This window comes from Varanus komodoensis, unplaced genomic scaffold (assembly GCF_004798865.1).
Source record: "Varanus komodoensis strain SLA01 unplaced genomic scaffold, ASM479886v1 scaffold5, whole genome shotgun sequence".
NCBI classification, from domain to species: Eukaryota; Metazoa; Chordata; class Lepidosauria; order Squamata; family Varanidae; genus Varanus; species Varanus komodoensis.
In genome coordinates, this window is record NW_025336087.1 from 21,683,578 (window position 1) to 21,699,958 (window position 16,381).

General features: G+C 38.4%; 1 protein-coding gene across 7 annotated transcripts in view; it reads right to left on the reverse strand.

The window, feature by feature from the left end:
• Nucleotides 1-16,381, reverse strand: part of FAM172A (family with sequence similarity 172 member A) — a 312,125-nt gene that overhangs the window by 239,363 nt on the left and 56,381 nt on the right. For all 7 annotated transcript variants that reach the window (XM_044446029.1, XM_044446032.1, XM_044446030.1 and 4 more), the window contains exon 6: nucleotides 12,913-13,104. In XM_044446029.1, the coding sequence (XP_044301964.1) occupies nucleotides 12,913-13,104 (192 nt within the window). The remainder of the gene's footprint in view (nucleotides 1-12,912; nucleotides 13,105-16,381) is intronic.

A 16,381-nucleotide genomic window follows, 5' to 3' on the forward strand; every position in this document is an offset into this window, starting at 1 on the left:
AAGTGCCACCGGTACTGAGGGACCCATTGGATCCGAGTCCCGATGTCTGGGACAGTCCGGACGGTCCGAATTCCTGGTTTTCTTGGGAGGCTTGGAGACCTTCTCCTTCCTGGCCTTTTTATGGCCTGCGGATTTCTCGGATTCGGCATGCTTCCGCTTTCCATGTTTCTTTTTAGGTGAAGCAGAGGGAGCCACCGAAGCAGACACACCTTCATCCGAAGGCCGTGAGGGTAGGGCCACAGAAGCGGAGCCAGGTTTTGGGACGACAACAAGCGGGTCTGATTGCAGCAGAGCCCGATCCCAAAGTAGTCTCCGGAGGCGGTTTTCGCGGTTCTTCCTGGTCTGCTTGGAGGAGGCCAGGCAATGCGCACATTTATCCATCCTATGCCCCTCTCCCAGGCAGGGGAGGCATAGGTCATGCGGGTCAGTTGGTACCATTTTTGACCCACAGTCCGCACATTTGCGGAAAGTCGCTCGCTGCGCCATCGCAGAAGAAGAAGAGAGGGATAGTGCAGAGGGTAAGTGTGTGTGTATGTGTGTGTGTGTGTGTGTATTAGATAGATAGATCGAAAGCAGAAATAACAAGAGAAAAACTACAAGGAACAATGAACTGGGAGCAAGGTTTTTTTTTTTTAGAAGAAAAAACTGGGAAAGGACAATCGAGAGCAAGGTAACAGCTCTAAGCGAAAGTTGAAAGCGGCACGAGGCACAGCGAATGGCAGTCGCAAAGACTGAACAAAATGGCGGACGCTTCGCTCTTTATAGGCCATGGGGGAGGGGGAGTGGAGCTTTCCCGCCAAAAACTGTTAGCTTGCAATCTTCCGGCCAAAGGCACTGTGCAGGCGCAGCACCCATATGTGTGATGCACAGAGGCCACGACGAAGAACTAAAGAGCCTCTTGATGCGGGTGAAGGCGGAAAGCGCAAAAGTTGGCTTGAAACTCAACATTAAGAAAACTAAGATCATGGCATCCGGTCCTCTCACTTCCTGGCAAATAGATGGGGAAGAAATGGAGGCAGTGACAGATTTTATTTTCCTGGGCTCCAAGATCACCACAGATGGGGACTGCAGCCAAGAAATCAAAAGACCCTTGCTCCTGGGGAAGAAAGCTATGGCAAATCTAGACAGCATACTAAAAAGCAGAGACATCACCCTGCCAACAAAAGTGCGTATAGTCAAGTCTATGGTTTTCCCAGTTGCAATGTATGGCTGTGAAAGCTGGACCATAAGGGAGGCTGAGCGCTGAACAACTGAGGCCTTTGATTTGTGGTGCTGGAGGAGACTCCTGCGAGTCCCTTGGACAGCAAGGCGATCAAACCAGTCAGTCCTAGAGAAGATCAATCCTGACTGCTCTTTAGAAGGCCAGATACTGAAGATGAAACTCCTTTGGCCACCTAATAAGAAGGAAGGACTCCCTGGAGAAGAGCCTAATGCTGGGAACGATAGATGGTAAAAGAAGAAGGGGACAGAAGAGAATGAGGTGGCTAGATGGAGTCACTGAAGCAGTCAGCGTGAGCTTAAGTGGACTCCAGGGGATGGTGGAGGATAGGAAGGCCTGGAGGAATGTTGTCTATGGGGTTGCGATGGGTCAGACATGACTTCGCAACTAACAATAACAACAACAACATTGTTCTTAACTTGACTGATGTTATAATACAGTGGTACCTTGGCTCATGAACTTAATCAGTTCCATGACTCTGGTTGTGACCCAAATTGGTTGTGACCCAAGTCAAATTTCCCCATAAGTTTTAATGTAATTAAGGTTAATCCGTTCTGTAACTATCAGAAATTTTGAAACGAAGTGACAAAGAACAACAAAGTAATAAAGTACAAAGTACTGTACAGTACAGTGGAGAACACTAACCTAGGCGGGAAGGAGGTTATTGTTTAGAGGGAGAGTCCTCCTCCATAAGGACACTGGGGAGATCTCTTTCAGGGGTTTCCTCTCTTTGTGTCTTAGCTGCAGGGTCAATTTTGGTGAAAAATCTATCTATAGTCACTTGTTTTTTCCTGCGCTGCGTAACCCTCTGGAAATGAGAGACCACGTTATTGTTCATCAGATTCAACACTCTGTTCATTACATTTAAGTTTGGGTGGTGCTTCTCAAAGAAACCCTGGCATGGGTGTGCTCCTGCAGGAAAGACAGGTGCAATCTTGGCCATCATCCCCCCCGCAACCAGCATGATCACAGTCATCTCCCCCCCCCCCCCCGAGTGGGGAGATGGCCAGGATTGCAGCTGCATTCATGCAGGGAAGACGTATGCAATCATGGGTGCACTCCTGCAGGAAAGACGGGTGCAGCACAGTACAGCTGTGATCATGCATGTGTTCCCTGCACAAACGTGACTGCGATCCTGGCCATTTCCCCACTCGGGGGGATGGGGAGATGGCTGAGATCTTGGTCAGCACCTAAAGCAGAGTTCGTGACCCAAGTCAAAATTTTCATGAAATTTTTGTTCATGACTGAAGGCGTTCGTGAGCCAAGGTACCACTGTATCACAAATTCCACCAAACTGTATATGGCATTAGTAACATATAATTAGACAACTACAGACAATAGGAAAAATTAAAAATTATAAGATTTCTATAACCTGTATAGCCTTCTTCAGCCTGGCACCTATTGGATGTTTGGGATTATAATTCCAAATTATTAGCCAAGCTGGGGCTTCTAGAAGTTGAAATCTAAAACATGTGGAAGGCACCAGGCTGTAGAGAGCTGCAGTATACTCTTGCATGTTGATAATGGTCTGGTTACGTCAATGCATTTGAAGAGTGGGTATTTTAATATATATAAGTAATTTAATTTGATTTTTACATTCTTTCAACACAACCAAACATCACCACTAAGAGAGAGAAGAAACATACAACCATACAGCATTGGCTCCCTCATCCTGCCTGTTATTATTCTTTCTTCCTACAGTGCTAACAGGACACATGGCCTACATGTTGTCTCAGCCAAAGCTTCAGGTCGCAGCCCCTGTTTATGCAATGAGGATTTTCTGACAGCCATGGTAAAATCAGCTTGTGAGCATGGCTGTCAGAGAGAGTTGACTTATTCCTCCTTGAACTGTCACCTGAAATACAGTCTGGAGGAACAATGGGAAAGGAAGGGAAGAAGGGAAGAAAGTATCCACATTCATTTATATATTCATTTATTACAGTTATATCCTGCTTTTTTCTTACAAGGAATCTAAGGGGCTTGTATCATTCTCCTTCTGCTGCTCTCAATCTTATCTCCACAAAACAATCCAGTGAGGTAGGTTGGCTGAGAGTCTGTGACTAGCCCAATGTTACCCAGTTGACTTCTTGGCTAAGCAGGGATTACCCAGTCCTGTGCTGTTAACCACTACACTACACTGGCTCTCAATGAGCTTAATTTTAAGCTTACTGCAACCATGGCTTATTGCAAGGATGTGATATGGGGCAATACAGAAATGAAATACTACTAATAATAATTTGAGACAATGCACTTTCCATGCATTCACAGTTTTAAGGATTCATGATACTATCACTTAATTTTTACTAGACATGTGAAAGCATAGAAAACACCCAGGGGAGAAAGGGAAGGACGGAATTCATATTCAAAGGGGAAAAGTTTTCTACCCCAGATTTCCAAAAATCCCTGAAACCTTTTTGAGGATTTTCATTATTTTTCTGGTCTTTTTCCAGAACGTCACATCTCTAGTTTTATTATTGAGTCTTTGGGTTACATGCAAACAGAGGTAGAGTTCCTTAATTATACATTTCCTTTCTATTACCTGCCCTTTCCGATAATATATTTTAAAGCAGAAATGTTCATTTCTTAAAATAAATGTACCCTAAACAATGTACTTTTTCAGATAAGAAACATATAGAACTTTGTACTGAAAGCTGATAATGGAAAAACCAGCAACACTGTTTATTAATTTTGTATAAACTATCCTCAATCCTTGGAGAGGAAAAACATGTCTGAATTTCACTATACAGCGCCACAGGCAGAAAGTGAAAGAAACTAAACAAGCACATCCTGAAGGGAGAAAAAACGCCTGCAGCTGCAAATGACCTACTACATACCTCACTGGAAATGTTTTGATGTTATAATTTGTTAATTTCAAGAAAAAGATAATTATCAACAACTACAGTTTGTTCACATAGTGCTATTTAACTTTATAAAGTTTTTGATCAAAAATGACATATAACTTTTCAAATGAATAACATTTTCATAAGATTATGATACTACATAATATGAGAAACAGTATGCCAAATGTATTTCTTTAGTATTCACAGCAGAAACCTTCTGATAGGCCATAATAGTTTATATGGGAAGTAATATTCCACTATGCTGAATGGTAAATAATGTTATTCAGCAATAAATGAAATTCCCTGAATAAGAAAACACTTATCTCCATGTTCAACTGTGAGAACTTTTAAATGATCACTCATATTTTTAAAATATCAACACAGCTTTGGCAGCTAGATAGAATCTTAATTAGGTTTCTATGATCTATTATAGTTGGCATTTAACCAGAGTTTAAGAATTACTTCATCAACTGGTCAGTTTAAAAATAACAATCACATGGAGAATTATATCTTAAAATGATGCTTTGAGAATTTTATACAATCCAGTCAAATGCACTTTGCCAGATCACATAAAAAAGAGGTAAGGAACTCATCTGGTGCAGGAGACAAAGTATGGGAGAAAACAACGTTAAGTGGTAGTGATCTTAAGAGAGGCAGTGAAAGTGTATGAAGTGGTAATGATCAAGAGAGGAAGGGAGGAAGAATGAGGCTATGGTTTCTGTGTGAGGCAGAAAGTGGCAAATTTTTAGAGTATGTATCTATGTGTATATATACGCACACATTTCATTCATCCATCCATCCATCCATCCATCCATCCATCCATCCATCCCCCCTCCACCCTCCCCTCCACATACAGCTCTCCTCTCTTCAGCAAATGCAATAGGAATATCATAGTCCTAAATCCTGGACACTTGTTAGTTCTATAAAGTAGCCACTTCCTTTAAATAACATTTGTAGATCAAAGAACTAAGCAAAGATATTTGGGGCCTAGAGCTTCTTAGCATATTCTCCCTTTCTTTGGGAATGGAATGCTTTACCTATTTGAAAGCTGGTGAATCCGGCTAGGCTAGGCTAGGCTAGGCAGACCCACAGCCACTGAAACATTGAGAAGTAACTAAGGCTGAGATGGTAAGCAACAATTCTAGGGAAGAAACATTTGAGCTCTACTTAGTGGGGAAAGTATCTGGGAGATTTCAACCAATATGCTCCAATATTTGAACAAATACATTCATCTAAGCCATCTAAGTTTGGTGTAGCCTTCTAGGGAATGTCAGAAGCCATCAACCTTCCTCCCAACTTAGGAACTGCAGAGATGGGCAAAATTCTCCAAGCAGCTGAGCAGCAATCCCTGCCACCTCCCAAATTCAAGTTGGGAGGAAGTCTGGTGATGGTTTGAGACTTGCATGGTAAAAGCCTTAACTATACAGGGACAAAGTGCAACTCCTTTCCTGGCCATGCTTTTTCCTATTCCAAATCAGGAACCACGGATGGAGAGAAGGGCTGAAGACACCCCATATACCTTTGCTCCAGGTATAAAAGTGTTAAGTTTGTTACATATTTGCTTATCATAGACTTGTTATATAGTTTTTGAAACAAATGTAGCTACTTAACCTTAATTCTGGCTAGTTGAAAACTCTAGACCTGTGCCATGTGAAAACTGTATTTGTCTTATGTTTTCTCTTGAACTCTGTGTTCTTGTTATTCCAGAGCATACTGTGTAATTAAGCAAATGCACAGCTGCAGATGAGAAACATTTAATGTTACTGCCTTTTTAAAATGAGTTACTGCTCTTGCTGCTAGATGCTATTTGCTTATACAGAATTTCCTTTTTACTGATAATATATTTCTTTGGAGTTTTTTTAACAGGAAAGTGATGAAGAAATGAATAAAGATATATAATGCAAATAGTTTTAAAACTCTCCTGAATAAAACACCCAGTCAAAGCATGGACCAACTGTGCAGTTTGGGGGATTCAAACCATTCTTTTGCACAAAATACATTTTTTCACTTTAACACTTTCCAAAAAATGTAAGGAATGCATCTTCATGAATGAAACATTAACAGAAAGAGACATTTCTGGATATTAAGTGCATGATCCAGTCCCACCGTGGGCTTGGTGCTTGTGTGCAAAAGAGAAACATGAACTTCAATAAAGCTATACTCCTCTCCTTCCCTCCATATACATAAATATTACACTCACATTATGTGGACTAGGAAGTGTGTTCACACTTCATATTTGAAGCCAGTCTTTTTCCTATGACCAACAAAAGTGATTCACAAAAAAGCCAACATTTGGAAGCATCCTAATAAGTCACATTAAAGAACCTCATGCTAAACATTTGAAATGTTTCTTTCCGCCTTCCTAAAATAAAGTTCAACTATTTGTGAGGTGTCTGAAAGCACCAAGGAGGAAAGAAAAGATTATGCTCTATTTATGAAAAATTTAGTCTACATATCAGCTCAAGCCATGTTGATGTACTGTCCCAAACTATAACAATGATTTCATTTTCCCTTACGTTTTCTTAAAGTGCAAATAAAAAATAATTAATTAATGCAGGACAGAACTCTTTATATTAAACCAATTCATATATTATTTATCAATATTTACTATTGCCACACTGTTTGGAAGCATTTTATTTATCTCTTGGATTTCAAAAGTGCAAACTTCATACCGTCCGTAAATACAAAGCTCCAAGTTTAAACAAGTAACCAGACATTCCAAAAATTAATTATTAAAAAACAAAATACAAACACAGCCTTAATTTGTTTCCTATAAATGGATAACTGCCTCTTATCTATCTTGGCTTCTGCTGTCTTTAAATGTCAGAAACCATTTAATCTTTATCAGTACATTAAATATACACATTAGATGCTTGCAAATTATAGTTGGAAGAATAAAATGTTCTCCATATTGATTATATATATATATATATATATATAGAGAGAGAGAGAGAGAGAGAGAGAGAGAGCGCGCGCGCGCGCGCGCGCGAGCCCGCACTTGCACAAGCGAGCTGAATTTGCATGGGACAGGTTTATTGAGAATAAAAAGAACAATGATATCTGACTGTTTTTTAACTCTTATAAACAAGGGTATTTTCAAACAACTAAAACAGATTTCCATAATTAAAGATGCAATAAAACAGATCAATTCAGAGCCACAATTAATTTAAACTAAACTTTGAAGGGTAAAGAAAGATAAAGAATAGATAAATAAAGATCCATCTACCCTATTTCTAATCTTTTCATTTTTAACAAAGGCTACTCAAGAATCTTCAACTAATTATTATGTTTTATTGACGGCATTTTTCCCTGGGGAGGCTATTTAAAAAGTTTAACCCCTGAGCAAGTCATGGCTTCTCTTGCCCTTGAAAGTGTCAAGTGCATTGATTATAACTGCAGGAAGTGTTACCTTCTATCCAGAGATTCTTACCCTTCACAATCTTAAACACTGTCTCCCTCCCAAAACAGCTTTGATTCAGCAATTCAGGCCTCTTTAGCTGATATTAAAGTCAGGAACACCACAGAAAAGAGATCAGCAGTTAAAATAAAATACAAAGGTGGGGGAGGCATACAGATCTTGTATATGGTAACATATACTGGAGAGAAATGCAGGTTTGAAGGGAAAAAAACCAGACTGACTAAAAAAACAGTATGACAGAAATTAAACAATATTTTTATGCTTCCCTTCTATACATTTAAACTCATCTGAACTGCTATTGAAATTCCGATCATACCCAAACCCCAAGGCTTTTGACATTCTTTCATAAATTCATACCTCTTTCTCATTTAATCTCCAGAGTCACTGTGAAGTATCCCACAAGTTCAAGTAGGGGGAAAAATAGAATTCTAATATCCATATCAACTAACAGAAATGACTACCTCATCCTTAAAATGAAATACAGAGACATGAAGCATGAAATATTGTAAATACTGTCTAGGTACCTTTTTATAGTGTTTAAATAGTAAAGGTTTATACCGTAAGAAAAATACACCTTTAAAAGAACACATATATTCAGGAAGACTTAATAGTAACTTTGCTAAGTCCATATTAAAGATGTTACAAAATAATACAAAGGGGTATATTCTGTTCCAACAGTGATTCACTAGGACATGAAGAAAAGACTGTCATATGTTTAATTAATTCTGTAATCTTCAAGTTTGGAACTTTAGAGCACTATTAGAATTCAAAAACAAACAGCTACTAGGATGAGGCTTAAACACATCTGCACATGAATCATAGAAACAGTGCCCAAACTTTCACAAAGTAATTGAATTTTCAGAACTGCAAGTGGGTTTATTCCAATTCAGTCATGGCAGGGCCAGAAGGTAATGATACATCTGCCGTGATGCAACAAGCAGACCTGTCTTCTGTCAAGAGTTGAAATCATAAAGGAATAAGCTGTCATTAACAACCTCTCTCCAAACACTAGAGCTGTCATCTCATTGTTTTCCTTTGCTGGCATGGGGGCTAGTGTGGGCTTATGTGGTCTGTCAATAGAATATTACTCCAAGCAGTAAGCCTTCCCTCTCATTTCATTGAGCAATCATTTACAAAGGTTTACTGATTATAAGTAGTTGATTTATTACTAATTGCCTACTTATAACCAATGCTATAAAACTTCTGTAGAATATTCACCTGGATATTAGTACATTTGATCTCAATATAGCAGGCACCACAAAATTTTGATAATGTAATTTACTGCAATGCACATTTAAAAAAATTGAAATAATGTTTCTGAACGTTTGATAGCAATTTAGAATTTGTACATATGTTTAGGATAAAGAAGCATGGTAGGAGTCTTATTATATACATTTACAAAATGATTAGGATCACTAGCTCAAAACCAAAGATGTTTTAAGAATTTGAGAACATGCAGTATTGTTTCTTGTGAATTGTATTATATGACTGTACACTCATCAAGCAAGATTCTTGTTCAAGTAAACAATGACTATGTCATAGGGAAGAGCAAAACCAGTGACAAACCCCTTTGCCAATTTCTACACAGTCCGTGATTTTCTGTGTTACACATATAAGCTCCATGCAGAAGATCCAATGAATGTTAAGAAAGGGAAAGGGAAAGGGAAAGGGAAGAGGAAGAGGAAGAGGAAGAGGAAGGGGAAGGTCTAGTTACTACAACCCCATTCCCTTACACATTCTGTATACTCACTCTGATCATGTGAACAGAGTTTAATTCATACAGTTATTTCAAACTTTGAAATTAACTTATCATATATGAAGCCCAACTTACTTTAAAAGTTAAAGCACACATGACGCACAGTGCTCAAAAGACTGAATCCCCCATCCCGATATATTCATGCACAGCAGTCATTCACGTCTATGCTGCTGCAGTACTAAGCACAACCAGAAAGAGAAAAGATGCATGCAATCTACGCTCTCTCTCTGTTGCATACATCAGAACGTTACGGTGCCAACCACCTGTCTCTTAGTGCTCTGTACAGTTTCAATCTAGCAAGAAGCACTACACAAAAACACCCCTGCGTAGTGGATGTGGTTTTTCTGTCATGCAGCACAATAAAAGCAAATTTTTAATTTAAAAATGATGTTTAAGTATGGTTGACATACTGCAATCATCTTCTTGGTCTAACAGTTACAGAAGGAGAAGTTCCATTCTGTAAGTTGCTCCCTACACCCATTACAGCTCCTCCATTCTTTTTATGGAGTGGTAGTCAATCAGGACTTTGCAGATATGCTCTTTCTATTAAAGCTTTCCCTGTGTATTCTTACAAAGTGTAACATTAAAGCTATTATTTGTGCATCTAAACTCGGCCTACAGATCCAATAACCTATTATTGAATATGATGATGTCTGTGGCAGGAAAACATCAAGCCCAGGTTGGAGGAGAAGGGAAAAGAGTGTTGAAACTACTTTCCAATTTCTTTATTCTTAATTTCCTGTAACAGTAACAGGTCTTTGACTACCACTGGTGTAATGAAGGCAAGTTTGTGAAGGATACAGCACTGGCATTTTTAATAGCATGGACATTGGTATCATCTGCCATTCTTTTTTCAATTCCATATTCCCTCGGAGTTTTCACTACAGCATTCACAGTATTTGGTTCCCTGTTGTACTAGAAGACATTTTAGGGTGTCTGGACTTGAATGAACAAATGAATAAAACCCATTAGCTTTACAAAAGGCATTCTAGTAGCACAGCACTAGGTAACTTCAGGCTTTCCAGATGTTGTTGGACCATAACCATAGTGAGAGCCAGTGTGGCGTAGTGGTTAAGAGCGCGGGACTGGGGCTCAGGCGATCCAGGTTCGAGTCCCCGCTCGGCCATGGAGCCAACTGGGTGACTTTGGGCCAGTCACAGCCTCTCAGCCCAACCTACCTCACAGGGTTGTTGTTGGGGGGATAAGATGGAGGAGGAGAGAAGATGTAAGCTGCCTTGAGCCCTTTGTAGGAAAAAGGCAGGATATAAATCGAAATATAAATAAATAAATAACTTATATCATCCCACGCCAGTAGCTATGCTGTCAAGGGCTAACGGAAGTTGCAGTCCTACAACATCTGGAGGGCCACATTTGCCTACCCCCACTAGTACATGAAAAATCCTAGAAGAGGCTTGTTGATATAAACAAAGTTGTCTGCAATTTTCACTCCCCTTGGCACTATGACTATGGAGACTGTCATAATGAGTGCCTTTACTTCAAAATTAACCACTATACCACTGTAGACGGTCTGACTAAAACCCAGACATTAGTTCAATGCAGACATCAAACTTTGGTTAAGTATACACTAAACCATAGTTAAGCTGTGCTTACAATGACAAATCATGGGTTGCATTCAGTCAGCAATCCAGAATCAGAAACCATTATATCAACTAGATTTGCACTGAACTGGAAAAGCAGAGTCACACCTGTTACTTTCTGCCTCTGGGTGCCACTGCACTAGACACTTGAGTGCTCAGCAGATGAAAAAAGAAAGCAGTGAAGTAGCTCTAGAATGCATTTCCCTACACATTCAGTCGTTTATATTTGGTTTTAAAATATGCAAACAATGGACAAAATAATAATAAAATAACTTAACATAACATAAAGATAAAAATACAAAACAACAATTACCAATAAAACATTAAGAACAATATAAGATGGGCCACACTAATAACATACCTGCAGTTAAATTGCTACTGAGAACAAGTTAACAATTAAAACACCGTTGAAATAAAAAGGCTTTCGTCTGGCACCTAAAAAACAATAAGGAAGGCACCTGGAGAACCTCTCTGGGGAGCTTGTTCCAAAATTGGGGTGTCACTGCAGGAAAGTCCCTTTTTTGTGTTACCATCCTCCTTATTTCCTGAGGAGGGAGTTCCTTCGAAGGGCCTCAGATGCAGCTCTAAGGTGCCCAGGTGCATATGGGAAGAGATGCTCCTTTAGATACCCTGGCCCCAAGCTGTTAAGGGTTTTAAATACTAGTATTAACACCTTGAATTGGGCCTGGATTTCAACTGGGAGCCAGTGGAGATGGTAGAGGACTGGCTTTATATGATTGTATCTGGAAGGTACAATCATATAAAGCCAGATACAATCATATTAACAATCAGGCTGCCCTATTCTGGACCAATTGAAGTTTCTCGACCATCTTCAAGAGTAACCCCACATAAGGCATGCTGCAATAGTCCAGATGAGAGGTTACCAGTACATGGATAACTCTTGCTAGGTCTTTTCTGTCCAGATATGGTCACAACTCGTATATCATCTTAAGCTGATAGAAGGCGCTGCTGGCCACCGAATCCACCTGGAATTCCAGGATTAATCAGGGTCCAGAAGCACCCCCAAACTGCGTATATCCACTATAGGTATTTCACATTTTTTTTAAAAAGGGCAGTAGACTTACAACAAAAATCTGATAGTTTTTCGAAACGTTTACATTTCAGTATGCCACAGAGATTCCATTTCTATCTGTATAACATTAATAAATAACTATCTGCTTTGTGTGTATTAATGGTGAAAGAGCTAGAGGTTTTTTTCAGAAATAAAAATGAACTTTTTAAATTTTCATTTTTAAAAAACTGAAATTGTCAGAAATAGTACATCCTTCCTTCAAAGTTCATTCATTGTTTAGGTTAAAAACTGAAATTGTCAGAAATAGTACATCCTTCCTCCAAAGTTCATTCATTGTTTAGGTTCAACATACAATATTCTTTAATTTTAAAAGAAAGTTTGCCAACATTTGTTTTTCTAAACTTTTTGTCATTTTAGTCATATTAACAAAGTTTATTCTATAATAATATGGCCTAGGCACAAACTATTTTAAAATATCAAATGATTTTTCTCAAGATTTATCAGGAATCTCCCAAGTAGAGATATTGGAAAACAGTAAAATAATGAGATTCCCAATTTAATTACAGAACTGTTCTTCCACAGCTATGTAAGAACTTTGTGAGACAGCAAACACCAGAGTGTATATTTTGTGTTAAGCATCTTGTTTAATCCAAATGATTTTAACAGATCCACTTTTAGGCTTCATAGAAAATACTTAAAAGCAATCCTTTTTGAAAAAGTAGGAGTTTATTCTTGGATCAACTTTCTGTAATAATAGGTAGAGCAATTTGTGCTTGGGATGGAGATAAGGAAAGCCTTCAAGCTGGTGAAATTTAACAGAAAACATCAGTTTCTAACAGATAATAGCACTGATTTATCTGCTTCACAAACCACATGTCAGCTTCTGAAACCATGAAGAACTGTTTCCTGAAACAAAAGGAGTACTTAACAGAAGTTTTGAAGAAAAAAAGGCATACGTGTTTAATATAAATTAAGAAAACTAAATAGCATATGATTATGCTTAATTACTAGGACCAACATAAACAAGAAAGTCAAATATTTTGCTTACCTCGATAGCTCTTTTAATGTATGGAATCTGAGTGCCACTGTTCAGATCTTCATTAATAATAAGTCTTCTGGCCCACTGCCCTGCTCTGACAACACCACTACCATGAATTAAAACCATCAGTTTGTCAGGATTTGTCATTGCATCCTCACTCATAAAGATAAAACTCCTGGGCTCACTTTCCACTGCATCAACCTAAAATTAAAACAGATTGAGCATTTATTAAAGGTATAAATCATGCAGGTTACACAAATAAGTCTATTCAGACAATTTGACGGCTGTACCTAGCATTTAAATGATTAGTTCAGCCTGGAATTTGAAAAATACAGTCCCCACAAATAAAATTTAGTAACATTTATAACATAACTTCATCAGCGATCATTGCTGACATGTGGCAATACATTCAAAGCTACCAGTGCACACTGGCAAAGGAAACTCTTCATTTCAAATTATAATTCTCAGTAGGTATTTTCCTGTCCTTCCTCCAAGGGATCCAGAGCTGAATTTTTAATCATACAACAATACATGAGGTAGGTCTGACTAAGAAAATATAAGTTGCCCACAGCCACAAACAATGTACTTCACAGCATGGGGTAAAAAATGTGGAGAGGGAGACATTTTTCTCTCTCTTCCATAACACTCAAACCTGGGGTGATCCCATGAAGTTGGTTGGTGGGAAGTTTAGAATAGACAAAAGGAAGTATTTCTTCAAACAGGATATAGTTAGACTATGGAATGTGCTATCACAGGAAGTGGTGATCATTGGTAATCTGGATGATTTTAAAAAGGGACTGGACGGCTTCATGAGGGAGGAGGCTATCAGTGGCCACTAGCCTTACTCGCTATGTGCTACCTCCTCTAGCAGGCATGCCTGCATCTACCAGTTACTGAGGAGCTTGGGCAGGAGGAGACCTTACACCCACCCTGCTTGAGGGATCCTGTGGGCAGCTGGTTTGCCACTGTGTATACAGAGTGCTGGACAAGATAGATCCTTTGATCTGATTCCATATGGCTTTTCTTATGTTCTTATGACTGGAAGCTGAAAGCTTTGTTGTGTTCAGAGTTGCCCATATAAATATAAAAGCCCTTAGCAAATGAATTTGAAATGCTGAGGAGGAGACAAAAATAGAGTTGCATCAGCACTGTGGAGTAGCAGACCTGCCCTAAACACAATGGGCCACACGTGTTGACTTACCTAGCCCTCACCTGTCTGCAATCAGACTATATTAACATATGACTTTGCAGCATCATATACTCTATCTGCCATACAATATGTCCATCTGTTATACTGATGTCCATTTTCACATTGTAAAGAACTGTGAAATTCAAAGGTCAGCCTGAATGGGCAGCTGTAACACTGTTCATGGCCCTTAAGGAAAACCTTTGATTGAGCTCAATATAGGTAATTTCATCAAGTTTAACCATGTACCTGTGGGTTTTGCCACCTTTGATCATGATGTGCTTGCGACTCAACTATAGAATATTGTGGGAAATGATGGAATTGCTTAAAAGGCTCCACTTGTTTCTAGCAGAAAGATCACAGAGGACTTCTGGTTAGGATGGCAACATAAGCCATCTATTTTTCCTTATTATCTATTAATTTCCATTGTTAAAATATTCAGACTGTTTTCTCTCTGTTTTCTATATCTGAATCATGGTTTTGTATTTATTTTTCACTAGACTGTAGTACTACATACTGTTTTATAATTGCTTGAAGCCTGTGAGAAATATTTTCTGGAGTGTTTGGGAGTCTAGGGAGTATTTAACAGTGGTAGCTAAGAAAGCTAAACCTAAAAAAGGATGTGGGATTCCCACCAAATCCACCTATCTTCACCAGAAACTGCCTTCATATCTTACAGCTTCCGATACAGATCCTGTATAATTTCATGTTCCATTTTGCAGAAGTTGACTGGAAATTGCTGAGCATTCAGCCATGGCTTACATACTTTGGGCTGATAAAATTCTAGAAATTTGCCATTTTTCTTTCCCTGTTATGTTTGGACTGCATTTTTGTCCTTCTCTCTCTTCCTTCTTTTACTCTCCTTCCCTCCCTATTCCCCCCACCCATTAATTTTCTTCTATTTTGCCTGATTTTGGTTTTTTCCACTTTTGGACAGGTTTCATTTACTTTTTCGCTACACACAATTTTTACCCTGAAGGATACTTTCATTATTAGAATGTACAACACAATGATGACATTATGAAATAGATTAATAACTTACATTTTTGTAGATATTTTTTTGTAGAAAGGACAAGATCTTTGTAGAAATGTAATGGCAAACGTTATATTCCTAATAATTCCATGTTTAAAGTAACTTCCACAAACGCCAAAGGACTAAAAAACCCAATTAAGAAAGTACTTTTTAAATGAATGTGGAACTGATGTGGCTTTTTTTTTTTTTGGAAATGCACTTAATAGCAGCAGATAGGAATAAGTGGATAAGAATGAGTGGGATAAGGTTTTGCAATAGATACTTCAATAATGTTTAAGGGGTTGCCTATCTTAATCCATAAACAAATTTTGTTTTTAATTCAACAACCCATTACTTAGCATAATAGTTGATTTTCAGTTCTGGTTATGAAACACAGTGAGAAGCCAATGGCCCTGATTAATGGGTACTGGCATTGTTTCAGCAAATTGCTTGATGTTGAGTATGACTATGTGCTTGTGCAGGGGAGGGATGGGGATTTTAATGAGATCTTAGATTCCTTCTTGAACAGCAATACATGCACCCCTAAGAGGCAAACAATGGTGCATTTTGCAATTCAGGACTATATGGCAGAATTTGGCCGGATTGACCCATGAAAAGTATTGCATCCAGATGAGAGAGACTACATATTTATATTGTTTGTACATCATAATTGTTTTCACTTGGATAATTATTGGTCTCCACCCTGTTATGTCAATTCAGAGACTATAAGACTGAAACATCAGACCATGCTCCAGTTTGTTTGGACTGCTGCTCAAAAATATTCACAAGTCCACTGGTCTTTGGCATTTCCCTATTAAATGAATGAGAGGCTAGCAAAGCTTTCATCCATGATTTCATTATTGTGATGCTCCTCTTTAAAATATAAAAAGAAAAAGAAGCAACAAATAGACCTAGGCAACAGGTTGAAAACTCTTATGAGTCAGTTTGCCATCTCTCCAAATCTACAATTATCATGAGGTGCAATATATTAAATATGAGCTGAGGAAAAAATTCTCAACAGGTGGAACTTGTACTTAGAATTTTAGAATTAACAAAGCAATAATGAAAAAAGGAGAAAGTACCTAGACCAGATGGATTTCCAAATGAAAGCATTTTCAAGCTTTTTAGTTCCTACATTTTTATAGTTGTACAACTATTTCTGATTCAGGTTCTATTTCATCAACACTCAATGATGTGTATATTACTGTAATTTCTAAATCAAATAGAGATCATATCCTTTGTGTTAATTATCAGCCTATTACATCAACTAATGTTGATAA